This window comes from Phyllostomus discolor, chromosome 1 (assembly GCF_004126475.2).
Source record: "Phyllostomus discolor isolate MPI-MPIP mPhyDis1 chromosome 1, mPhyDis1.pri.v3, whole genome shotgun sequence".
In the NCBI taxonomy this organism is placed as follows: domain Eukaryota; kingdom Metazoa; phylum Chordata; class Mammalia; order Chiroptera; family Phyllostomidae; genus Phyllostomus; species Phyllostomus discolor.
In genome coordinates, this window is record NC_040903.2 from 27631617 (window position 1) to 27658145 (window position 26529).

Below are 26529 nucleotides of genomic sequence, written 5' to 3' on the forward strand. Positions count from 1 at the left end.
GTGTGTGTGTGTTATAAAGATGCATGTAAACTGGTAGGTCTGTTAGTGGAATACAAAGAATTTTTCTTCTGGATGTTTCTAATTTTCAATAAAATAAGAAGAAAGTTCAACAACTAGCCATGAGAAATAAGAAAAGAACACTAGCAATTTGAGCAGCAAAGAAATGGTGTAACATATTTATCCCAGAAATGTGAAAGCAAATTTAGTAGGGTAATGGAGTAGAATTTTAAAAGGCAGTATGGAAGACCTGTTTAAGGTATAGTATACAATTGGAGTAAAACAGGTGCAATTTACTCCAGTTATGTTCAAGTATTGAGGGAGCAAACGACAAAGTTATTGAGAATATATACAAAGGAGAAATTACCACAGTTGCTAAAGTAATGGAATGGAAAGACAGGAGTTATTTAATCTCAGGTAAATAAAATCCTACATAACCCATTCTTAGCAATTCTCTTAAGGGACTTGACAGTGTGACTTGAACCATTCACACACAACTTGAGACATGATGAAGTTTTCTCAAAAGGCTACCTGTCCAGTTGGCATGTGATTTTATTTACTTAAAATTTCTCAGAAATGTACCTACTGAGAAAAGCAGGGTCCATCAGTACAGCTTTATCCCTTATATTTTTATTTTAAAGTATGTTTAAATATTTGAATGCCCCAAACTGAAAAGCAAAACATCATTCAAACCAAACATGCTACTAGAACATCATCCTTTTTTTTTTAAACTTTTTTTTCAGGAAGCATCTTTTTTTTAAGATTTTATTTATTTATTTTTAGAGAGGGAAGGGAGGGAGGGAGGGAGAGAGAGAGAGAGAGAGAGAGAGAGAGAGGGAGGGAGAGAGAGAGAGAGAGAGAAACATCAATGTGCGGTTGCTGGGGGTTATGGCCTGCAACCCAGGCATGTACCCTGGCTGGGAATCGAACTTGGGACACTTTGGTTCCCAGCCTGGGCTCAATCCACTGAGCTATGCCAGACAGGGCTAGAACATCATCCTTAAGTGATACTTTTTCTGCTTATTATTCTCTCAAAGCAATAAAACAGAAATCATATCTCCAAATTTGAATGGTAATAGATTTCCCAAATAATCTGAACAGCAAATAAATAAAATTTCATAATGCCATCTCAAATGCTCTTCAGAAAACTGTTAGGAGGGCAAAAAGTCCATAAAGTAAGGCACACGGGTAGGCAATGAGAAGCTGTTGTCCCTCCATGTCCAAGGCCGAAATGAAGATTTTGGAAGCTGAGAGACTACACCAGCTGATGATGACCAGTGCCAATACTGTTCCAATTGTGTCTCTATAGCAAAGACAAAAGAGATGATTACCTTACATCAAGAGAAAAAGCGCAATATGTATAACTACTTTCCCCATTTGGAAAATAAGGCTGAGGAACCATATGAACTCAAAGGCCTTGGCCACTTAGAAAATATTTAAGTTAAATTCACTATCAGAGGCTATTTCAGTAGAACTTGAATTAACAGAAACTGAAGAATTCACTTGTGTCAATTCTCATATGTCGATATTCAAATCACAACTCTTGAAATTCTTTTATATAAACTGTGTTTACAAGCTTTCTTTACAGCTACAGATTTCTTTCCCTGGCCTTTTCTTCCTAAATGGGCCCACAGCATGAGCAGAAAGGTCCCTGGACTTGTACTTCAGGAGGGAGCCGGGTCGCCACTGTTCCCCACTCCACTGCCTGGGTTTCAGTCTGAGAGAGCAAAGCCTGACACAGCTTGAGTAGAGAGCACATGGAACAGGGACGCACGTGTATGTGTTGCTTTCCACTCCATCACTGAAGACCCCTTTAACATGGATGTGTGGATTCTTTAGAATTAATATGGATGTGTGAACTTTTTGTTCAGATTGGTATCTTTAAGAATAACCATGGAGTAATTGTTCCTTTAAGAAGAAATGGGAAAATAAGGTAGTTAAGTCTACCTTGGACATAAAAAGGGAGGTGTGGGTGGTAACCAGTGGATTTCTCTTCTCATGTGCAAAGCCAAGTGCATTCTTTAGGAAAATAAGACATAAGACCTAGAAGGGATTGTCGGTTTAGCTAGTCCCTGCCATTAAAGCAACGAAGTGCCTTAGCAAAACCTGCATAGTAAAATGGGCATTAGATCAAAATCTCCTAACTGCTGGCACATGCTCATTTTCACCACCAAACTGCACTGCCTCACCTGATCCTGGCTGATTCTGAAGTTGAAAACTGAGTTTATTATTTGTGAGAATGACAGGTCTATCTACTTTAATAACTGAACCAAAGGCAAACAAGAGCAAAACTGTAGTAATAGCTCATAATTAAATCAAAATATTTTAAAATATTCTAATAAATATTATATTCATTGATCTAGTTAATATTACTAGGGATAATTTCTAGAGTAATTTAATTTGCAGGCTTTTGTGAACAAGAATGTAAAATTACATATGATTAATTTGAACAAAACAATAATAAATGGCTGAAAGAACACTTTCAGTCTTAGAGGTCAGTTTGTGCATTTCCCTTTAATGGAATTAAAAGGACTTCTAAATCATCTTTCATAATTTCAGAATAAAAATCTAATAAAAAATGTCTGTACTGCTGACAATTCTCAAAATCCAAGGACCTTAGTTTTTAATTACTTCCCCCAATAATCTGGAGTCATTTGAAATGTCCTAAACCTCAATTTTGCTGGAAATAAGTTTTCAAATTTAGAATTTAAAAATGGTAAATCATTATAGTATTCTTTGGCAAAGGCATTTGACAAAATAGAAGTTCTAGAGCTGAACTCTACACTCACTTCTCAAATGTTTATACCAAACAACATAGTACCTGGGACACCTTGCCCACTAAAGAATTCAATATGCAAAAAGGTGGAATTTGTCCATGGATGGAACTCATTACATATATTTACAACTCACTTTGTATGTATAAATTCAAAGTATGCATTTTCTCTCTTGTTCCTCTATTTTAAGTGTCGAGGGTACTTGCTAGTAAGAATTTGCTCTGAGTTATTTTTAAGGATATTACTGTAAAAATAAGGCCATATTTTAAAAACATTTACAACAAAGTTATTTTCACTAACACCATGAAAAATATTCTATAAGAGTATATCTAAAGAAGAATATTAAAGGATTTTCTAAAATGTCTAACTCGGCTTTGGCCAACTCTTTATAGAATACCTTATCCAGTGTAGGGTTAATAACTTGAAATGTGTATCATCCAAGAAAAAAAATGCAAATGCTGTCTCATCAGGATGTGGAGTAATGAGCACGGATGGCAAATGTTTATTTCTAATTGGGTTTAGAACATGACAAGTGACAAAGGAGGATTTAATTGCTTGGTCTCCCCAATCAAAGTGGTTGTGAATCCAGATGCCCCAGGAGAGTGCCTGACAGAAACTTATCTAATGCATTCTTACTAATAGTTTTGAATTGCAAACACTAACTGCTCAGGAAGCAATAAAGAAAAGGAAATTCTTGAGTGAGCGTATATGCCATAATATTCTCTGGCGTTCATATCCTCATCAGGGTTCCTGGGAATTCTGCACCGCGTGGAGCTCAGCTGAGGACGCACGGTTGCTTCCAGCCTGGAAGACGGAGTGCCTGGGAGCTGAGGCGATTAGTCAGTGTTCACCACGCACTCGCTCTTCGGAAATCAAACAAGCGAATTTTCTTTACTTGTTCTATTGCCCATGACAATAGTTCATAGTAAAGAATGTGACAACTTACAAACTACCAGTTTTAAAGATTACTTGGTTGTATCCATTTTTTAAATTATTAAAAGAGAAACAGCACCTTAGCCAAAACTGACCTTTTTTCCTGAATCTGCCTATAGCTTTTAATAGTCATTGGATTCACCAAGTCCACTCCCAAAATGACCAGAAAGAGGTTAACTGTTGGACCGGTGTGGTGAGCCTGGGTGGTGACTGCGAATGGGGCGGGGGGCGGCGGGCAGGATTAGCGAACACTTACTGCAGCGAAAAGAAGACGGCACAGCTGGACAGGATGACCATGGGCAGCAGGCAGTAACCCAGCACACTCGCCACGCAGCCATAGGTCACCCCAGAAGAGCTCATCAAGTTTAGTAAGATGTAAATCCCCAGGCAGCCGATGGCACTCATGCCGTAGAGGTAACCAAACTGCACTTTTCCTGCCTGAAACAATGAGAAGAAAACGTTCTGAACACACGGAAAACATCAAGGGAAAAATCAGATTGTCAGCAAATCAGAGAGCATTTTAGAATCAGTCAGCTCAGTGCTGTTCCATTTATTTTTTTTTTAATTGCGGACTTATATGTTTTATTTTTTTGTTGTTGGTCAAGTACAGTTGTCTCCACTTCATCCCCACCACTCCCCCCTGCCCCAGCCTTCATCCTACCACTTTTGGCTTTCTCTATGTGTCCTTTTTTTTTTTTCATTAAATTATTTTATTGTTGTTCAATTACACTTGTCCGTATTTTCTCCCATTTCTTTGTATTACTCACAATTATCAGGAAAAATATTGGCTATAATATGAATTCAGCTCCTGAAAACGAACACCCCCGACTCTACTGGGGATGGCACAAGCATGCTACAGAAAATATTTTATCACAGATGGCCTAGTCGAGATACAAGGCATAGGTAAGAATATATTTTCTCTTCATATTTGTCAAATAATTAAATAAATGAATCAATTAATGAAAAAAATTCCAATTTAATCTTGGAGATATACAAGGCACATTAGCAATATTAGCAAACACCCAGGGGAAGGGTTTTCAGGAACATGTATGAAGGACACAGGGACAAAACCAAAGCTGGGGGTGGGATCAAGGGTGGGAAGTGGGGATGGCTGGGGTGGGGGAAATGGAGGAAGGAAAATGGAGACAACTGTACTTGAACAACAATAAAAAATGTGAAAAAGAAAAAATAATAAAAAAATAAGCAAACATCTATAGAATTTACTATGTTAGGACCTATTATAATCATTTAACACTTATAACTTATTTAATCCATGCAACGATCCTATGAGATAAGTACCATTATTTTGCCAATTTACACAGAAGGAAATTGAGAGACAGAAAGTTTAAGTAACTTTCCCCAAAATAAAATAATGCCAATTGGTGGAGCTTGGCTTTGAACCAAGGCAATTTGGCTCTAAAATTTAGGTCCTTAACATCTATAGGAGCTCTAACAAGTCCCAAAATAAAGGAACTCATTTAACCTTTAATAACCCAGCATATCCCAAACTCATTTGACCATCGATTTTGTTTTCATAATGCCTATTGCCAGTTTAACTGGACACACCTTATGAAAAGCTGATTTATATGGACTACCTGGTAATGAATCATAGAAGAGGTACTGTTAGAGGAATTCAGTGGTGTTCAGGATATACCACTGATCTTCTGAGAACTTATAAAAATAGCCACTTTTCACTAAATATCTCTATTAAACTCATCTAGGGAAAGTCCCAATTTACTATTAATTCCACAGAGGCTATTTTAATATTGGCTACCAGAGGATGCCAAAGCTCCAGTAAAGAATGAATTTAGTTTTTATATTTACATTGATCTGATTAGAAATTCTAGATAAAGGCCGGATAAGCTAACTGTGGTTCTCATGGGAGCTATGCAAAAACAGTGAAGGATCTGGAAAATTGATTCAGAAAGGGAGCTTTTCAGCTGTCATTTTTTTTCCTCTCCATAGCTGTTATCCATGAAATCCCTGTGCCTCAGAGAACAGAAGGATATTTATTTTGTGGTTAATGAAGGGTAATGGAGAATGTTATGGATATTTTAACGTTCAAAATTGTTCAGCTATTTTCATCTCTTCTTCCTCTGCAGTTAAGGAAGTTAGTCACTACCAAGTTCTTTCACAAAGTGTCCCTGGGCTATGCTGGCAGAATCCTCTTCTGCATTAGCAATAACAAGTTCCTACTGAATATCTTCTGCATTCTTACGGGTATTTTGTGAAATAACACTAATAATGTTAATGGATATGCTAAAAGAAAAACACATCAGTTTTGCCCTGCATCATTGGGTGAGTTTGTTCCGCTTGGAAAATAGTGACACTTCAAATCACTTGTATGTATTAGAAAAATATTTTATGTACTATTTGAACCGAATGTGATAATTCTGAGATAGTGATGCCTGTGATGGTAAAAAGTAACTTCCCTACACCTAAAGGACACATAGTTGGCCCTTCCTTGTCCCAAGAAGTTTTGTGAAGAGGGTGGAGTAGGTAAGGGGTGAAACAGTAAAGAAAAATGGTTGCTAATTTGGTAGAAAAAATATTTTTGTCTCTTTCCAGGTCAGTTATTGGCATTTTTCTTCATCATTTTCTCTTGTTACTTTATTCAATTTAGAGTTCAACTCCACTTGGCAAGAACCACTGCCACTTTTTAATTTGTTTCAAATTGTAAGAAGGACTTGAAAAATGAAAAAAAAATTAAGTGTTCCTTTTTTCTAAATACCTACAGAGAAGAGATCACAGATCTGAGTTGCCAGCAAGGCAGAGGATTGGGGATGGACTAAAGGGTTGAAGGATGTCAATTGTATGGTGATAGTAACTAGACTTTTGGGGGTGATCACTTAGTAGTGTATACAGATGTCAAATTATAATGTTGTACCCCTGAAACATATATAATTTTTTTAAAAAGAAGAAAATATGAAAAGTTCCATTTTTTTAACCTCAACATTTTCAGAATTCACCCTGTACCACCTTCATTACTAAATCTTTATACGAAATACTTATTCATGTGATTATGCTTCTATATTGAACATGTATATCCCTTTTCAGATCATGCTCTTCCTGCCATAATAAATTAATAGACAAACAAACAAATGAACAAATAAAACCAGTTGTCTTACTGCATTTGGAATTAATGTAATTTTGAGAGAAATAATAAGTAAAATTAAACCTGTGTTAAGTGTGTGAAGCTGTGCGTTTAGGTTGGCCTTGAACATGAAGAAAGCCCACTGTGAACGTGAGTTCACAGCCCACTGAAAGGCACTGTGCCTCGTGCCAACACAAATGGGAAAAGTGATGAGCATGTGACTGTGAATCATCTGTCTCCAGAGACAATGAACAGATTGGGACATTGTTTCTGTGTCTACTTTTGCTTTTGCTAGCACATGGATATACCAGCGCATAAAATCATCCTTTATGTTTTTTTAATTTAATGTTTATTGTGTTTTTGTATTACCATTTAGTCCCATTATACTCTCCCCCGCCCAGCAATCACCACACTGTTGTCCGTGTCCATGAGTCCCTTTTCCTTTTTGCTCAATCCTTCCCCCCTCCACTTCCCCCCACTAGCTGTCATTTGTTCTCCATCTATGAGTCTGTCTCTGTTTTGCTTTATGTTTTAATTTGAGATACACAGGGCAGGGTTAACTTAACTTCAAATGGATTCTGAGTTAAACCTGACTTCACTGACTTCCACTTTGTTTGCTTTGGTCCTGATTGCTTTACATCTATCAGAATAAATTTTGAAGTAACCATATAATTATGGTAAAAAAATGAAGTACCATATTTTTTTCAACTACAAGACACCTCCCCCCCCCACAATTTGGGAGGAATAATGGTTGTTAATGCTGCTCTTGAGTTCTGTTTACATTTACAATGGTGAAATACTATGTTATTTATGTTATTAAATATTTTATCACATTTTTTGCTTCAAAATTTTTCTCTATTTTCCTCCTCTAAAACCTAAGTATGTCTTATGGTCCAAAAAATATAGTGATAATGTTTTCCTAAATAGTTTCAAAAATATCCTTTTCAAATAGTCCCCATAATTTCAGAACTGAAAGACAGCTGAAGTAGCCCTTTAATAAACAATTTTTGTCTTCAGATTTAAGAAATAAAGCCCTAGAAACAGCAAACAAAAGATTCAAGATCACACCTTAAAACAAAGTTAGGGGTAGTTGAGTTCTTTGCCTAAGTCGGTTTGTGCTTAAGTCAAAACAGAGAATATTTAAATAGCCCTGGCTAAAATTGTATACCCTAGAAAGATCTTAATGATATTAATACTCTCCTTTAAAGGGTGGCGATGAGAGTATTTCTACAGAAAAACAAACAGCTGTTATATTGCAAATTACTTGAAAAAGAAAGATGAGTTAATATATTAAATTGATTGTTTCTGACTATTTGATTAATTGACACATTTTTACTTAGCAGCTTAATCTAAGATTATCAAATTACTGTGACAAAGACAGAAGGGAAGTTAGAGACTAAATTAAAACTCTGGTTGATACGCTGTTTGATTTACAGAGTATTCGTATTTGCTGTAGTTCAGAGGAGGAAATAAAACGCCACTACCAAATACTATTGTACAGATACACTGTGATTGTTGACCGCATTGTCAAGCAGACACTAGATTGCTGTCAGTGTTTTGATACTTGTATTGAGTAGTCAATAAATAAAAATTGAAAATTTATTTCATTGTAAATAACATGTTAAAGCTACTTTTAAAAACTGTGACTACATTGGAGAAAAAACAATTGTGGGAAGTAGCTGTAAGAGGATCAAGTAAAAAAGGCCTAAAATATTTAATTTCTAATATTATTTTTCTGCCTTATTAAGGATCACTTTGTGCCTTAATAAAACTGTATTTTTCAGACTAGCTCAATCATATTTTTAATGCTCTGTTTTTAGTGTTTTATCATCCCTTCTTGGTGTGAAATAATAGACTTATTCTCATTTCTTCCATTTTTTAAAAAGTGAAACACTTTTCAAAACTATGAGCTAGGATGTTATCTAAACTTAATTAATATATCAATTTGGGAGGAAATATGTGCATTTTAATATTTGAGGTGTCTTTTAATATCATTACTCCCACATATCAAGGGTGAAAGAGGTTCTGTATATTTTCCACAAGGAAAATGGTAAAGTCAGGAGAAAAAAAATGTCCTCATAAAAAGCATAAACATAAAATAACAAGGGAAATATATTGATTGAATAAACAAATCATAGGTTATCGATGCAACTTAATTTACCCGTAGTAGCCTAACCAGAAGGAAACAAGGAAACCCATCTCATACATCACAGGACCTTAGGAACACTCTAGAGATACACCCCAGCAAAGAAAATGATGAACAAAGAAAAAGAATTTCTCCAGTGCCATAACACAAATTTCACAGGAAGCAAGAAAGAAAATTGGAGCCTTGTATTTCCCAAATCCATGTGCTCCTTCAACGATCTCAGATTGACAGCCTTTTTTAATAACAAGAAAGACATAACTGATTTTCTGCTTTGTTGATAATGTTGCTTGGCAGTTTCTCTTTTGTTACTTCTAGTTCTATTAAATATGTCTCTCCTCCCACCCCCACCAAAAAATGTAGTTATAAATTAAACAGACAAATTTCACTGTATAAAGTGACACACTGCCTTCTCTATTTACAAAGAGCTCTGCAAAAATGACATTGGAAAGGACACATTAAAATCTGATGCTGCTGTCCATTACCAGAAGCAGGGTGGCTCCCAGGGCGACACAGAACAGGATGGGCCCTGCTAAGTCGGTTTCATTCATAATGCTGCCATCTGCTGGCTTCAGTGGGTTTAACACTGTCAAGGTTTTTTGCCAGATGTGATCAAAATTAATTCCAAGTTCTGCAAAAACAGGGGGGAAAAGAAGCAATATAAATATAGAAAAATTAAAATCAGTAATATTATTTAATTTAATATATAGTTAGTTTACTTAGTGCTTTAGTCTGATTGTTGTACCTTCATAATCTAAAATTGTATGTAAAAATGTAAACCATAAATAAGTAAATAAATATACATTTGTATTCACAATGAGCCAAAATATATTTTAGACAAAAAATTCTATAGGGAAAAATATCTGTGATGTATGTAACAAATGCAAGCTTAAAATCTAGCTGAAAATTGGGAAATGGATGATCTACAGTAAAAAAATAAATAAAATAAAATAGTAGCTAACAGACCCAAAGTCCCATCCTATTGCCTGTTTAGACATTTCCATTCCCTGCACTTCTATTGATAACACTGTCAAAATATCATCATATCAAACACAGCATAAATTTTCACCTAGCAGAAACATCTAATGCGAGAGCATGCATCCCAGATCGTGGATTATACTTTCACACGGCTTCAGGAGAAGAGCAATTCTATGCTGATTGCCCGGAGTGCTGCAGAGGAGAAAAGGAGATGGGCTTTCTGGCAAGCGAAAGTAATCATGATGTGCATGCATATTTTAATAAGTTGAATACTCTATGTGGTTGAATGTGTGTATTTAAAGATTAAATTTTTGAATGTGAGAATATGTTCCTTTTTATGAATGATGGAGGTAGAATAAAATATCCTGCCATTTGCAATAACATGGTTGGACCTTGAGGGCATTATGTGAAGTGAAATAAGCCAGGAAAGAAAAGTACTATATGGTACAAATAATACATTGAATCTAAAAGCTTAAAAAATATATAGTCAAACTCATAGAAATAGAATAGAAAAGTTGTTGCCAGGGGCTAAGGGTGGGCAAAATAGGAAGTGGTTGGTAAAAGGATACAACCACTCCACTCCAACCCCTACAAAAAAACAAAAATCAAAAAACATGCTTTCAATCAAGTCAATATGCATCTAATCTGATAATGGTTGTATTTTTTTAATTGAGCCCAATTTTCCCATGTGAAGCATGGTGTCCTTCAATCTCCTGACTGTGGCTTTCAACTTCCCTTCTTAGGATTTAGTTACTCTGGTCAGATACAGAGTACAGTTCAACTTCTTTTACAACGGCTCATACCACCAAAATAACTTGCAAAGCTGACATTCTATATGCAGAAGACTGGATGGACTTTTAATCATCGCATTGACACAAGAGGCCCTGCTTTACCAGGGACCTAGACATCTTTCAGAAGGTCAGGCAGAGGTTGGTCTGAATTAGGATGGAAAGCATATTCTTTCACTCATTTTACACCCAGATTGACGACTGCTATTCCAAGCTTGAAAAGGAAAAAAAATCAGCTGTTTCAATTAATTGTGAGCAAACAAGCTATTATAACATCCAGGTTGCAACTATTTTATATTTCTTAATGAACATACATTTTGGAGAATATGAGTAGTTCACCAAGCTTAAAATAAGGTTAGAATGTCGAATGCAATTTTTAAAATAGCAGACTTCAGAAAATTTAGAAGTACTGTAGTGAAATTAATTCTACATGAGACTTACATTGCTTTCAAACTTTATTGTCACTTTATGCGTTCATGCTAATGTTTTCAGTATTTTCCACATAAAATGGCCTTTAATTTAAAGTATCTTTTTCTCAAAAAGAGCATTACTGAAGAAATTGAGATGAAAAATACTTTATGAGACATTATTACTGATTTCAAAAATTTATTTGATGGTACAATGAACTTCTGCACATGCTTTAACATTGAGTCATGAAACAGTGAATGAACATAATAAGACTTACCATATATTTTCTTAAGATATGCGTTTTCTCCCAAAATACATTACCATAATCCAGGGTGGGGAAAATTAGGTTTACAGATGAGAGTTTGTGAAATACAGCTTATCATTATACTACAATTTATTAATTATTGCATTATTTTCCATATGAGCAACTGTAAACCTACTTTTGCCGGACCCTGTATTTTATTTTCAAATTTATTAAAAGTTATGCAAATGATATTGTAAGTATTTATTAATAGATAATGTAATATAAAACCTTATTATGAAAAATAAAAGAAAATAAAATTGCTTGAAACTTGAATACAAATATTTGTATTCAAATATTTGAATACAATATTGTTTTACTGTCATCTAGTGGTAGTAAAGTATGTGATATAAATCCTATATGATCAGTTAACATATCTATTTTCTATGTGAATTGTGTCATTGGCCTTTTGAATATAAACATCAGGCTATGCCACAAATATGAATACCAAATATCACAGTAATTTTTCTAGTTTGATAGACTTAAATTGACTGTTATTCTTCAAAGTGTATTTGTTAACATATTGATCATACATCATGAAAATAGCAAAAGTTATTCTTACATAAAACCAAACAAGTCTTTTTTTTTTAAGATTTTATTTATTTATTTTTAGAGAGAGGGTAAGGGAGGGAGAGAGAGAGGGAAACATCAATGGGTGGTTGCTGCTTGTGTGCCCCCTACTGGGGACCTAGCCCACAACCCAGACATGTGCCCCAACTGGGAATCGAACCAGTGACTCTTTGGTTTGCAGGCCAGCACAAAATACACTGAGCCACACCAGCCTAGGCCCAAACAAGTCTTTTAGACAACAAAGTATTTAAGGAATAAACAAGCACAGCTTCAAAGAGCATGTTTTTGTGCAGGGTATGTTAATTATTGTAGATTCATGATTCTAGGGGTCATTTTAGTGTACAGTAAATAAAAGCTAGAAAATGCCATATATCACTTTATTGTAGAAATTCTGCCTATGGCTTTTTCACACCTGTTGTAGAGATGAAGCCTGAGACTCACAAAGTTCTCCAGCCTGAAGAGCGTTTTAGATCAGAGCTTGGAAATTTCATAGATTCCAAATGCAAAATTATGTTAAGTTCTCTGTCTTCTAATATACTGTACATTTTTGGTGGGGATAATCCCAAAGGAAAAAAATAATAATTGAGAAATTTTCTTTGAGCTGTATAAAGTGAGGGAAAATCTAGTATGGTTTCAGTTCAAACTTAAAGAGACATTAGGGGCAGATGTATTACAGTTTAGTAGACCACAATAAAGTCATTTTAGTTAAGTAAAAAAGAAAGAATTATCTTCAATAAATGTTACAAAAACATGGTTAATTTTTAAAGAAAACATGGTTAAATCCCTACTTCGCATACTAACCCAATGTTCAATGATTCCAAACTTTAAATGCAAAACCAAAGGTAATTTAACAATCTATAAGAGGATATAGGCAGCATCTAGAGTTTGAGAAATATATTCTAAACAGAAGAGCAATTGGAAATAAAAGTTATCAAGGAAAATATTGTGGAATTGAAAACATAAATATTAAAATGTCTATATTCCCTAATGTCCCATAAATAAATTAGATGGCAAACACAATCTAGGAAAACATGTTTGAATACATATTCCAGAAAATAGTTAATATCTTTACTTTGTAAATATCTCTAAAAATAAACAAAGAAAATCATGTTTCTGTCAAAGAACATGAAAAGCAGATAGAAGTAAAAAGTCAACAAGCATGCAAAATGTCTGTCTTTTCTAGTAACCAAGAAATGCAAAGCATTAATTTGTGCCTTTGTGCTGGTCAAATTAACGAAAACACCCGACATTCTACTACTGAGGTATATGTAGCAGGAAACGGTTTCCCTGGATTTGCGGGGCGGTGTATGTGCCCGTTGACCGGTAATCCCGCTGTATGGATCCACCCCAAAGACAGGCTCGATGGTACAGGTCAAAGTTCTTTACTGTGAAGTTTGCCAAACTATCACATTTTATTAAAAAAAAAAAAAGGACAAGGATTGAATGTGGGGGTGGGGTGCAGGGCAGGGGAGAGCAACGGGGGAAAAGTGGAGACAACTGTTATTGGACAACAATTAAAACATTTTAAAAACACTTTCAGATAAATTTAAATTATGGCATTTCTGTGTAATAAAGTATTATGAATCCATTCCATATCACGTTTTCTCCTTTTTCATTTATTTTGTTTTTTAGGGTTCCACATGGAGTGGTATCACATAGTATTTGTCTTTCTCTGACTTATTTCACTTAGCATAATGCATAGAGCGTATTGTACATCATGTTTTCAAATAATATTTAATGATTTTAAAGACTATGTATAGAAATGCTCATGATATAATGAAACTACAAAGATACATAACTTCATGTATATATATACACACATAGAAAAACAGAATAAAATCTTAAAAACACATCAAATTGTTAATGGAGGTTATGTCTCAGATAAAATTTCTATTTTTATTCATGTTTTTCTATTATTTTCCAAATTTCCATACTGAACATTGATTACTTTTATAATTCAACAATTGTCAGTTTTTAACAATAAAGACACTGTTTGAGACAAGGAAAATGTTTAATGAGAATAGCATGTAAATTTCATGTGTTGATTATTAATCACAGAGGCAAAATAGAATGAACTGGTTAAGCAAAAACAATTGAAAACTTAACTGGCTTTAAATGAGTCAAAAAATCTACTATAATTTTCTGTGCTTTACTGAATGGTTTAAATCTTTCAACTTTCTTAATTTTTAAGGCAAAGAAAGAATATTTTAATGCCAGTTGCCTGGCTATAAGGCAAATAAAGATCTTTTGATGTAAAATATTGGGAATTTTTAACCTATCCCTTTTCACTTGACAACAAATAAAGGATTTGGAGCCGTCAACCCATGAGTATTTCTCGGTGGCTCTCTTGTCTTACTTAGTTTTCAAAGCTCCTATACTTAAAGCATCCTGTTGATGCTAATGAGAGATATAAACATCAACATAATATATATATGAGAGACAGACAGACAGACAGACACCCCTGAAATCCCCCAGGATCTCCAGCTGCACGGGTCTCTGGGTTTCCTTGTAACCAGTCGTGCTACTTTCGGAAGTCATATTCCTCCTCATGCAGCCATGCCTAGCTGAGGTTAGCGGGCCCATATGAGCCAGGACTGTCTTCATAATAACAAATGAACAATAGTAAGTTCAGAAACTACATCTTTTGCTTCCAGGAAAATAGAGCAGAAAATAAAATAGGCTGTTATAAAAGTAGTCTCATTAAAAAAATAATAAAGTAGTTTCATTAACTGGGATTGCAAGGGTGGTTACTTTGATGCGAACACTTTTGAAAAGATGCCTCCACTGTTGTTCAAACTGAAGAAACAGTGAGGAAACATTTAACAACGGCAGCGATAGCACAGCAATAGCAGGTACCTACTTCCAGTTGCCCCCACACAGACATGCGACAGACTTCCACCGGTGTGAGTGTCTTGAACTGGCAGACGTGTTTACACGTGGAACAGTCACACGAGAAACACGGTACGCGGCATGCTGTCAGCACACATGAAGTGCTATTACTCTCGAGCTGTACACACACCAATAGCACTTCCTTAACTTATCTTCTAGCAAAGGAGGCTCTTCGTCAAAACTGTCGATGTAAGGAGACTGTGAATAATAATCCGAGGTGGATGCTGGTTGAAAAAACTGTCCAGTGTACCCCGCTGACTTGAGCGTCTCCGGGGGGGCAAAGGCGGGCTGAGGCTGCTCGCTGGTTTGTGGGCTAGAGGAAGGAAAAGCTGGTGTTTACACATCCGAGCAAGGCATATCATGATAAATCAAGGCAAATCAAGGAAAGAAACCATAATTTTTCTTTCATGAACTATCCTATGTTTTATGGCCATTTAATCACGAAAAAATAACTTGCTTAAAGTTTAACTTTAGTTAAAAAAAAATGAAGTAACTGGTCATGAAAAGACTTCTGGAAGACTGATCCTTATCCACTAAAGCTATTGATTATGTATAATATGCTGGACACCTTTTCTCACATTTGCTCATGTAATTAAACTCAGCAATGGAAAAGCTGTAATTTTAGTGTCACTTTACGGAATAAAATAGAGGGTCACAAAGAGTGAATGGCTTGCCCAGGATCACACAGCACTGCAGGTGCCAGACTCTGAACTGCTTCTTACACATGCTGTTTCCCCACTGATTTCCAGGGGCAACCACCGAATAGGACAGTCCTTATAAATGTGTGGAAGCAGGAAGGCAAAAACCACAATTTTAATAGTATAATCAGTTCATAGGAAAAAATAAATACATGAACTGACAATTGTCCAAGAAGAAATAGACTTTCTAGCTCTGGCAATTCCCAAACAATTATTGCCAATCAGATAATCTCTGAGTACCTAACCAAAAGTATTTGATAGTGGGTTTTAGTGTTCCTCTTTTGAAGTAAGCTATTTAGGTTGTCCTAACATGTGCCTTGCCCTACATGATACTTCCTTAACCCTGCTTTTGTTTGTTTTTTATTTTATTGTTAGTGAGAGGAAGCTGGAAAACAACAATCTTATTAAATAATTTTTTTTGCAAAGGTTAGAGAAAGGAAAAAGAGAGTGTGTGAGGTTATTTGGTCTTTTGTAATTGTTTTTTTCCTGAAGGAGGGGGAAGAAATATAAGGAGTTGCCCTTACTAAGGTGTGTTAAGTTTCTTCCATCAAAGCTTTTAGACTAAACTAAGCCAAAAATACAGTCCAGCATTCTGAACTTTGTAGCCCTTTATGGTCTCTTTGTCTTACAATATTTAAAAAATGGCTTTTCATACTTTCCTTCCAACATTAATCTTAATATGAAATCTAAGAATAACATATCACCTTCCCTTATATGAGTAAGCCTGACAGAGAAAATAACCTCTTTTGAAAAATAAAGCTATGAGATAGAAAGACATATAACATTTAATCATTCACTAACTCGGCCACAAGTTCATTAAGGGCAGGAACCTGGTGCAATACTTCTTGAATTCTCCACAGCAGTGATTTTTCAACTGCTGAGCCACAGGAAAATTTAAAATGTGCAATACCTGACTATGTAGTCAGAGGTACTGGCCTCTTTTCCTTTAGGCAGTCAAAACAAACAAACAAACAAACAAACAACAGCTAACACAACAATAACTGTCCAATGTGAATGAATCAAAATTATACCTATTAACTGTATTTTTCAGTGTATAATGCACACCCACATTTTTGGCCCAAACTTTCAAGGAAAAAAAATTTTGGTTTTAATTCTTGAATTAACTTTTTATTTATTAATTATTTAGATACTTGTTTTTTGTATTATAAAGAAATTTGAGCATTTATTTTTGAACATAAGGATATTGTTATTGCTATCCAGAGTTACACTTTTAACATGTAAGCATAAATAAAAGATTTAAAAACATTCATATAGATATAGAATTAGTACTACTCTTTTGTGTAATGCACATCCTTATTTTTCCCTCAAAAATTTGGGCAAAAAAGTGTGCATTATACACTGCAAATTACGGTATTTTGTAAGGTCAGCAAAAAATATAATTCTGGGTGTGCTGCAGAAATTTAGTAATTAGTTTATGTGTGCCATAAGATGAAAAAGATGGAAAATCACTGTCCCACAGCACACGATGATTATGGTATCTTTCATGTGGCAAATTTCTAATCTTTTTTTTCCAACAAAGTAGGCCCACCATCAAAAATGCTGGTAGAAACAACTAAAATTAAGGAAGCAAATGGATCATTGAATGATAAAGCTTTCCCTAGATATGTATTTTTTTTAATGTAACTATTTCTAGAAGAATGAAAGGGGCAAATGGAGATGATGTAATGGACCAGTGTCTAAACAATACTATTTCTTTGACATATTGTCTGGCCTCACCAAAACCCATGCCCAGGTACTAATACCAGGCTTGAGGAAACAACTTTCACAATTACTCCAGACAAAGCAATCTCTGTCAATGAGGGGATTTCATATGGGACTCACCCTAACCCTGCCAAGAGCAAAATACATTTTTACAGGAAAAAAAATTGCCCAGGGCCAGGCAAATCCTATCCCTTTCTCTTTCTCCTGTTTCTCTGATACTTCTTCCAACAAAACACATTCATCAGGAGTTTGGCCTCTGCTGACCTTATTACAATGGAAGCATAATTTAAAAATTCCCCACCCTCATTTAAGAAGTAAAATTTTAAAATTTTTCCTCTAAAGGAAAACTCAAAACACTTTTTCTATAATAATTACCAGGGTTATTTTTTATCAGAGTCTAAATTAAAGTTTTCTCTTTTTTATAACTTTGACTTTATACATGTTGACTACGGTGATTAACACTGTATCTCAATGAAGAAAAGCGTAAGCAATACCAAAATAATCACACTATTTATCTACACTCCCACCTGAAAACTCTGCAAATACCCAAGTCCTGTGTTTTAGGCTCTTTTCTGAAAAATGACTCTGAACAGCCAGCATTTTTACCATATATCTTGAACTGGCACCTAGTCCCATGCTTCTAGTGCTGTCCCTTTTAACTAGATGGTTCCAAATCTAAGTAACTAGGTCAATGGAGTTCTCTTATTTTTAGTGATGTCTTTCAAGCCTATACTATCCTTTCACAAAAAAATAAAATTCAGGAGGAATAGGACTGGACACTTTAGTAATTGCTCTGTCACGCCTATGAATTTAGTAACCTATTAAAGGCAATTGCATGAGTCAAACTGATATACCCATCACTTCAAGCAATTGTGAGATGATTACAAAATTCTCCTTTCAAACTGGCAACACTCTTGGTCATATTTCCCCTTCATGGCTTCCTGACTCCATGGAGTTATATTTCTGCCTGTAATGATAGCCCAACGGTAGGTTTATCCTGAGCCGAGTAGAGTAGTTAGCAAACACATCTTTTGGAGTCAGACTGCCTGGAGTCAAATTCCAATTTTATACTGTTAGGCAAATTATCTCATATGCGGTGCCTCAGTCTTTCATCTGTAAAATGAGGATAATAAAAGAACTCATAAAGTTGCTGTGAATTAAATTAGCTAAAATAACTAAAGCACTTAGAATTTCTGTGTTGGGCACACAAAATGTGATCAATAAGCTTTAGCCAAGTGTGTGTATGCGCTTTCCTTCCTGGGACTTAGTATTCTCAACATCTTACACGTACCCTGGAAGAGCACCTTCCATATTTATAAGAGTTGTCTTCCAGTCGGTCACTTTCTCAAAGAAAACAATATTAATAGGACGCCAAGAATTTGTATCTCTTCTGTGCTGATCATCTTTAGCTTTCTCCCTTCTTGGTTTTCCTGAAATATGCAAAGTGACTCTGACAACATCCCAGACATTCCATGTTTTCCTATGAGAAGCACCTTCACTACTCTCATGCCAGGATTTCTGTCTCGGAGCCGCACAGCAGTGGCCACACACCTGACCCATACAAAACCCTCTGTATGCTCACCAATCCTTTAACATTTCTCTTTTCACTCCCCAGACCTGGATTTATATTGTTCCAACTAGCCTCCAGAGGCTTGTCTTCCTTTGCATGATATTGTGTTAAGATAATACATAGTCTTTGGCTGGGGAAAATTTTTGACCTGTTTCTGAATCAACAAGACTTAACATTCATCTTCCAATGCAAGTGTAGGAGGTCACTGTTGGAAGGAAGTTAGACCTCCGTTCTAATTTCTATGGTTGCAGATTTATTTGTTGCACACAGTTTTCTGAATCCCGTCACGTAATCACCAGCTACATATTTTATTAGAGGTTTTTAAACTGTAGGTTTGGACTTCTATAGTGATGGTCAACTGAGCTGCCTTCCTTTGTCAGCTGGCCCCTTCAGGGGGTGAGCTCACTCTAGTGTCCTATGGAGAGCCAGAGCACAAGTCAGATAGTACTAAAACATGTAGCATCATCAGTCCCATCCACTGTAAGTCTGTCTCCACGTTTGGAGTCCCACTCAAGTACATGTGTATTTCATACAATCAGGTGGCACTGTATTCCTCCAGGAACCTGAGACAGCAAAGGATTTCAGAATTTGCAATACCATCAATGGAAACAGCATAAGACAATGATATGACAGACCTGTAACACAAAATATGCCGTTGGCTAAAAAAATTTATTCTGAACCCACAGAAACATTTTATCTATGTAAGTCTCCCATTGAGCCAGTAAAACCAGGCTTTCTAAGTGTCTTCAGTTAGAACATATCATATAGGATCCATTTGATGGTGCAGTCGCTTAGGGAATTGTGGCTGGGGGAGTTAGCATGCATAGCATTTCCAAATCCTGGCTGGTCTAGCAAGTGAACAGTAACCATGTCATTGACATGCCATCAGCTATGGTTAAAGACTAGAGAAAGATCACATCTGGGGATTCAAAAAAAAAAAGATGATTCGGTATTAGTCTGTTAAGGTCCTACTCAAATGCATTCTCTACATGCAAAGGGAGTTTTCTAGTTGTCACCTTCCTGCAGAAATATCTATTTCTCTCTCTTAATAACTTGCATAGATATCCCATTTCAAAAACTGGAGAAATACAGTGGGAAAATATAGCTTGCATAACTGACTACCAGTGAATGGAAATGGTGACTACCCAAATGACTGGATAGTAGTTTTCAAATGAGAAAGCTCCTTCTCCTTCATTGTAAAATAAGAAAACTTGTTTTAAAATAGAAATATCTTCAATGTCTTAGTAAGCACAGCCAACCATCTTTCAGATTATCATGCCATTGAGCTGAACAAGCTTTTTAAAACAGCTCCCATATATTAGAGCAGCGGGGCAGGCTGTGGGGGAGGACAGACGACACTAAGAGAGAGAGATTGATTATAACTACCCTCTGGATTCCTATATCTTTTGCCAGGATGATCAGCATATTATTTGACTCGGGGTGTACTTTAATTGAACTATTCACTGAACGAATAAAAGGTCAAATCTCTGGAGTTTGTTTGATGTACACTAGTAAATCACTGCTCTGACTCCATGTTTTATGTACCTCATAAAACTACCACAGCTAATATGCCCTTTTCTAATTCCCGAGACCTGCAGTGTGGGTTAGAATTTAAATGTTACCACATCCAAATCAGGACTTGGATTTCATTGCTAAGCAGGTGAGGCCATCAACCTGATACAATATAATCAAGAGTTTTCCTCATTTGGTTATATCGACCGCCATCCCTCAGTCTTCTCGTCTTCTGGGCAACACAGATATGTAAAATCAAACAGAGAAGAGACTGGGCTTGGTGGGGTGGGGGAGAGGGCTGTGATCCACGAGCTCCTACTTAAAGGGAAAAGCTCTGTCTCCCTCTTATCAGACATGTCAGTAAGGGTTAGCCTGAAAATACGGATTACAGATGCTGCCCTCTTGCTCATCCTGTGTGGAGCAGAGAAGGGAGAAAAGAAGCAGAAGTCCAAGGCGACTGGTTCTTTTCAGTGAAACAAGGGAACAGAGCTGAAAATCCCTTTCAATAGCTTTCCGTGTAGATGAGGTGTTTCGAGTTACTGTCCTGTAATACCTCAGTGCTGGAACTACTCCCTCTAGCGGAAGCACGTCTTTGTTTCTTTGTTTTTTTTTTCCCCTTGACCTTTCAAGGTATCAATCATCAATGAAATAAAATATTCTTTTTCTGTTTTTCGATTCTACAGTGATTGCATCAATTCTACACAGCCTTGTCCCTTTCCTCCATTTTAAATAATATTTAAAAAAATATTTTAATTTGTCCTCTGATAATCAGATGATAGATAGATGGATGCATAGATTGTTTTCCACTTTAAGGAATTCTTATAGTAATCTAGCCCCGGCTGGCATAGCTCAGTGGAATGAGTGTGGGCTGTGAATCAAAGTGTCGCAGGTTCGATTCCCAGTCAGGGCACATGCCTGGGTTGCAGGCCAGGTACACCAGCAGCCGCACATTGATGTTTCTCTCTCTCTCTCTCTATCTCTCTCCCTTCCCTCTCTAAAAATAAATAAATAAAATCTTTAAAAAAAGAAATTCTTATAGTAATCTGATGCAGGACAATATAGAATAAGGGCATGCATGAGATAAAATTCCAGATATTTAACTTTTACAGTTTTTAAAACATGACCAATACGTTTGCCTATCAGGAGAGCAGTGGTTCAAAAGGAGGGGCTGGGAAGCGGCGTGTGTGTGAGTGGCGCCTCTCTGACTACACGGGTAGGAAGGAGTACTTGGCTGGTGAAAACGCGTCCAAACGTTCCTGGGCACGGGTGGAGCAAACGAGTCCCCATTGTCTGTTGTGTTTACTATGTCCTTTCTACGTCTGAAGCTTTCAAGGTACTTACCTGTGTTAAGGAAAGTAAACTTCAAGAATTAATAAATTTGAAATGTTTGTTATGTGGTTATTTGGCCTAAGCTTTCTGGAGCAACACAGTGATTACACATCCCAGTTTGCCCAAGGTGTTCCAGTTTATTCATATTTTACTAGTATTATTGTCAATAGTACCAACTTTAGTATAAAAAAATGCCTTGATTTTACAATAAATCACATTCCCATTCTAGTTATGGGCCTAATCAAACAACCTTGGGTTAAAATCCTAACCTCATTTCTTATTAACTATGTGACTTCAGAAAATTTTCTTCATTTCTCTTCATCCCTGGTCATCATGTATAAATAGAATAATGATACAGTAAATAACAGGTTTCAACATGTGAATTTTGCTTGTGTCTGAGACCATATGTATGTTTACTAAGACTAATTAAATCAGATTTGTTTTTCACTTTAATAGAGAGAAGCCTAACTCTTTAGCACCTGTGTATTTTGGCAACTCTGCCGTAGCAACATCATTGAGAACAGATGTTGCTTAGAGAGACACTAAAGAGATGCTTAAATGTTAAATGATAATAATAATTAATAATAATAATAATAGTGGTACTTATATCAGGGTTATTTGAGGAGTCAATGAGTTAGTATATGTAAAGCTCGGAATTGTTCCTGACACATAGTAACAGCTCAGTGAATGTTAGTTATTATGAAAGTTGCAAGGTCTGACCCTCTTCACAGTTCACTCATCTAGGCCCATAAAAGACATCAAAGAAACAACTCTATAACCCAATACAATAAGTTTAGGTGACTTTAGGCAACACAATGTAAATTTGCAAACTATAAGTACATAAACAAATAACTTTTATACAGCGGTTTTACTTTAACACCCACTTTCCTACACATTACCACAAGTGTTCTCCATGACAAGTTCATGAAGTGGGTGTTATTAACGTCCTTAGCTCTCAGTTAAGACACCAGTCAAGCAAGTTATATCTGCCCCAACATCACAGAGAACACATGCAAGAACCAGAGTTTGAACCAAATTCTTCTCGCTCCAAGTGAACTATTTTGGGCACTAGTGAAGGATGAATACTAAATTCTTAATTATTTTTAATTTCCAATGCAAGTTGAACTGTCAACTCAAATACCTAACACAGTCTGAAATACATTTATCTTGCTTCCCTTGAAGAGTTTTCTTTCACACTGAGTTATAATGGCATATTTAATTGTCCACCTCTATACAGTCTGGATTCTTAAATATTGTGAGGTAGAAGATTATGAATTTTTTTATCTTTGGGTTTAGAGTTGTCCTTTTTTTATTTCTGACACATAGCAGGTGCTCAACAAATATTTATTAAATTGAATAAAATATGTTTTTCGAGTAGTGTCCCAGAAAATGCAGTCCCTATATTCAGGCTCCCTGTTAAGTGATTGATATTTTGAAAAGAAAATCAAACCATTCAGCTATGAATGGGTCTGAGGTGATCAAGGGGATTCCTAGAGAACTGAATTCATTTCCCTGCTCTTTCCTGACATTTCTTCTTGGGCATTTCACAAAGATATACTTTTGTTTCCTCCAAGGAAACCTTCCTACCTGTAACCCCTTATCATATTATTGTTACTTATATTCTCAACATAAAGTACTTACTTTCCAGGCCCATAAAGATTTCCATAGGCATCAGAACCATTGTAACTCTCCTCTTGATCATCAATGGTATAATTAGATTGGTAAAAATTAGAGTCAAATTGTTCCAAGTTTGACATCCTAAAAAATATGAATGTTTTTTTCACTGAGAAGTTTGGGAGTCAATAAAACTTCATTTTTATTATTGTTGTTCAGTTACAGTTGTTCTCCTTTCCTATGCCCTGCCCCCCACACCCAGCTCCCACAGTCAATTCCCTCCATTGTCCTGTGCCTGTGGGTCCTCTGTTCACGTTCCTTGACTTGCCTCTTCCCCTTTCTTTCCCCCATTACCCCCCTCCTCCCTCACTTATGGTTACTGTCATTTTATTCTTTATTTCCATGTCTCTGGTACTATTTTGCTCATTTGTGTGTTTTGTTGATTAGGTTCCACTTATATGTGATATCATATGGTATTTGTCTTTCACCTCCTGACTTATTTTACTTAGCATAATGCTCTCCAATTCCACCCATGCTGTCATGAAGGGCAGGAGTTCCTTCTTTCTTTCTGCCGTGTAGTATTCCATTGTATAGTATTCCAGTTCTTTGATCCACTCATTAACCGATGGGCACTTTGGCAGTTTCTAGCACTTGGCTATTGTATTACTGCTATGAACGTTGGAATGCATAGGTTCTTTTGAATTGGTGTTTCAGGATTCTTAGGGTATAATCAATCCCAGCAGTGGGATTGCTGAGTCAAAAGGTGTTTCCATCAATAAAACTTCTTTACAGATCAATTAACAATGTGATGATGGATCGATTACTATCAGAGAACAAAGTATTCTTTGGGTGGGGTAGATTCAGTGTTGGGGGAGGAATATGGAAATACATGCTAGAAAGTCTTTCACAAAACGTGCATCTTGAACTCCAATGAACTTTTCTGAGGTTTTCACTCACTGGGACTGTGACTTCGACTAGATAGGCTTTAACTGACCTGAAAGAACTAACATTCTTCCCCAAATACCTCATCCTCAGCAATTTATGAGAAAAAGTTTAGGCCTTGGTATACATCTAGAAGGCATCTAGAAGGTTTATTTTAAACAATGATAGTTCCTCATTTTAATGAATTATGCATAATAATTTACATTTAAACCTTTTACATTTATACATATGTGGTCTTGTTGCAAGTCAGAAAGCAAATGGCTGATGATAATAATACTGTTTCATTTTGATTTTTCCCAGAGCTTTCAAGTGTGCTGAAAGCCTCCCTGCTCCCTTCTGGCCGAGTCAGGGGGAGGAGGTTCAGCTGCGCTACGGGAACAGTCTGTCTCCCTATGAACTCTCTGCATGGTTTCTACTCACTTTGGGGAGTGAGGGGAATACATGATCTTGAGTTAGACCTAACAAATAGGAATATCAGAGAGGAGGAGGAGTTGGGGGAAAAAATTAATAGGATGGAATGGTGGCTTTTTGGATAAAAATTAGAGAATAGAGTAGAAAATCTTTTCAATTGGACAGATATGGTTATTCAATTCAACATTCTAATCTTTGTTTTTCCTTGAGGAACTTTGTATTTCAAAAGAGTACATTTTAAAATCACTAGGAGTAATCCACATAGTTATAATATATTTCACTACTTATAACATATTTCAAACACATTGCATAATCTTAGCTCTAAAAGCCCCATTAATCAGAAATCAGAAATATTCAACTAACAATTGTCAAACAAAAAAATTTCTTAGTTCTGTAAAAATACAAAAACCTTTTCTAAAGTTAAATGCAATGGCTCACACATCTGATTTAATAAATCAAGGTTTTTTCATTAGCAATATGTACAAAAGTAGCTATAAATTATGTAAGCTAAAATCACTAGGAGAATGTTAAATCTTTTAACAACTTATAATTTAAAAAATTTAAAATTTAATAGCATAACTTTCTCAGCCCATTAAAAAGCTATTATAAAGCATAGAGAGCAATTTCACTGGAAACTACACTAAGTTTTCATAACATACAAAGTTTTATGTAATATGACTATCGGAGTCCTTACATAACCCAGCCTTATATTTTCTTTAAATGCCAAATTCTTTGAGAAGGACCAGACACATACCTTTATATTACTTTGTGTCAAAAGATCCTCCAAAAAATGTTGCTTTACTTGAGAAATTTATAACAAATCAGTTCGTGAAAAGATGACCTGCTGGTTATATATAGGCTTCTAAATTTGACTCTGACACTGGCCAGAAGTTTGCCAAAAGCCAGAGCCAAACACAGTATCTTATAACACTTGTTCAAGTTTACCAAGGTGTAGAGACATAAAATGTGATGAAGTAAAACAGTAGGTTCAGTCTCCCTGTGGGCCTGTCTCATTCAACTCTGACTGAGGATCATTTATTTGAGGCAAACAATGGAAAGTGAGAGGAAAACCCCTGTACTTTATAGCCTATGAGAGTCAACCTAGACTCCAATAGTAATACGCAGCACAAATCAGTGACTATCTGAAAACTGAGAGTTTTTTTATTCAAATTTATCAGATTTTTATCCAAATCTGAACTATTCAATTTATATAAACCACATTTAGAAAGGCTACCTATGACCTATGTCTGATTTTTTCCCTTGCTTTTTACTTAGCCAGCAGAGCCCAAGATTGATACACTAATGTGTATCAATTACATTAGCAGTGCTTTTCATTTGTGGGCATGTTATGTTCCATTTTCAAGCCAATCCTGACTAGTGGAGGGCATCAGACCCATTTCTACCCCAGGAAACTACCTGAGTTGTTTTCCTCGACATCTGTGAGTCACTACTGGAAGCCTTCTCCATATTTTGACCCAGGTAACCTGGCTTTGGATTCCTATCTGGATTTGGTTTTCTGTCCCTAATATCAGGCTCATGGCTCAAGGTCAAGTTCCCCTATAATCCATCCACTTCATGCTGATTCTGCATGTAGGCCTTGAGACTTAGCATGTACCCAGATCTCAGTAACTAAAATCTGTTGTTTAAGGGTAAATTATCTGGCAGTCAAGAATTTTCGACTAGAGCCAAAGGTAGAATGGTAAAGAAATTTTCTCCACATTATTGGAAAACATTTGGAATTTGAATTTCTTTAAGAGTTGTCCTTAACCGGGTTACTAATCAAGCAACACTAGTTCACACACTTAATGAGAATCTACTGTTAAGTATCAGACTGCATTCTAAATGTCATAACTACA

The 26529-nt window shown here is 35.9% G+C and overlaps 1 protein-coding gene across 1 annotated transcript; it reads right to left on the reverse strand.

Moving 5' to 3' along the window:
* Window positions 1-990: 990 nt before the first annotated feature.
* On the reverse strand, window positions 991-25519 carry YIPF7 (Yip1 domain family member 7). Its single transcript, XM_036020106.1, has 6 exons — window positions 25428-25519; window positions 23348-23464; window positions 15028-15188; window positions 9427-9572; window positions 3961-4142; window positions 991-1300 (listed from the first exon to the last, which is right to left on the reverse strand). The coding sequence occupies exons 2-6, from the start codon at window positions 23461-23463 to the stop codon at window positions 1138-1140; spliced, it is 768 nt and encodes a 255-aa protein (XP_035875999.1). The 5' UTR covers window position 23464; window positions 25428-25519; the 3' UTR covers window positions 991-1137.
* Between the last annotated feature and the right edge of the window lie 1010 nt (window positions 25520-26529).

Coding starts and splice junctions, on each gene's coding strand:
- YIPF7 (XM_036020106.1), bottom strand. CDS start 23,463: ATGTCAAACTTGGAACAATTTGACTCTAATTTTTACCAATCTAATTAT. Junction 15,189..23,347: donor AATCTTTATGGGCCTGGAAA/GTAAGTACTTTA, acceptor TCCTTCCTCTAG/CCCACAAACCAGCGAGCAGC. Junction 9,573..15,027: donor AGAGCCTCCTTTGCTAGAAG/ATAAGTTAAGGA, acceptor CTGTTTTTGCAG/AACTTGGAATTAATTTTGAT.